Source organism: Temnothorax curvispinosus, unplaced genomic scaffold, assembly GCF_003070985.1.
Source record: "Temnothorax curvispinosus isolate PA1 unplaced genomic scaffold, ASM307098v1 QBEX01016701.1, whole genome shotgun sequence".
Classification (NCBI taxonomy): Eukaryota; Metazoa; Arthropoda; class Insecta; order Hymenoptera; family Formicidae; genus Temnothorax; species Temnothorax curvispinosus.
Genome location: NW_020226481.1, coordinates 694 through 1,593, shown reverse-complemented (window position 1 = coordinate 1,593; position 900 = coordinate 694). Strand labels below are relative to the sequence as shown.

The 900-nt window shown below is 51.6% G+C and overlaps 1 protein-coding gene across 1 annotated transcript; it reads right to left on the bottom strand.

Annotated features, from left to right (window-relative positions):
* Positions 1 to 53: 53 nt before the first annotated feature.
* LOC112466916 lies at positions 54 to 362 on the bottom strand (the record flags this gene model as incomplete). The annotated part of the gene is made up of 1 exon (XM_025035266.1): positions 54 to 362. A coding segment is annotated over exon 1 (309 nt), but the record flags the coding sequence as incomplete, so codon positions are not given.
* Between the last annotated feature and the right edge of the window lie 538 nt (positions 363 to 900).

Genomic DNA, 900 nt, shown 5'->3' with positions numbered 1-900 from the left:
TCATCGAATTCCAGCCATTTCACGTAAACCTCGTCGCCCCTCCTGCGCAGTACTTTCTCCACGAGATACACGTCAGGATAAGTCGCGCGATGCAACTCGTACTCATAGAACGCTCCAGTGACGGATTTTCCACGATAGTCCTCGAGTAGGTAGGTTACGGGATTGGTATGCTGCACTTTAACGATCTTAAACACCTCGGTGGTCCAATTCGGCGTGTAACCCTTCTCGAAAATTGTCTTGTATTTGCTGACGCGTACCGAGTCGCCCGCTTTGAACTTTGCCGGGCCCGCGATCTTTATCGCGCTGTACACCGTAGCCAAGAGTCTTTCGGCGATCGCGGGGGTAACGTCGACGGGTCGCATGCCGATCGTTCGATGCTTGCGCGCATTGTAATCCGACACGAGTCGCGATAACGCGTCAAATCACTTGTAAGTTCCATTGAGCGTAAACATTTTCCACATGTTGTTTTTTAACGTGCGATTGAATCGCTCGACGACCGACGCCCTCATCACCGAAAACGTGGAATAATGAATGATACCGTGTTTTCTCACGAGACGTTGCACGTCGGTGTTGTAAAATTCCTTCCCCATGTCGGTTTGTAGATTACTAGGGCACCTCCCGCTATCTCGAATTATCTCGGCGATAGCGTCAGCTGTCTCGCTGCCACCTTTACCCTTGAGCGGCACGGCCCAGGCGTACTTGCTCAACACATCGATGACGGTGAATATGTAGTGGTAGCCTCCGTTGAAACGCGAGTACGGACGCATCTCGACGATATCAGCTTGCCACAGGTCGTCGTACCCTCGCACTATGACGTGTCTGCGGGGAAAATTTCTTCTCGCCGGTGCGTGCAATTTGTCCACCAACCGTCGCTTTTCGATATTATTATCCACATCAGTC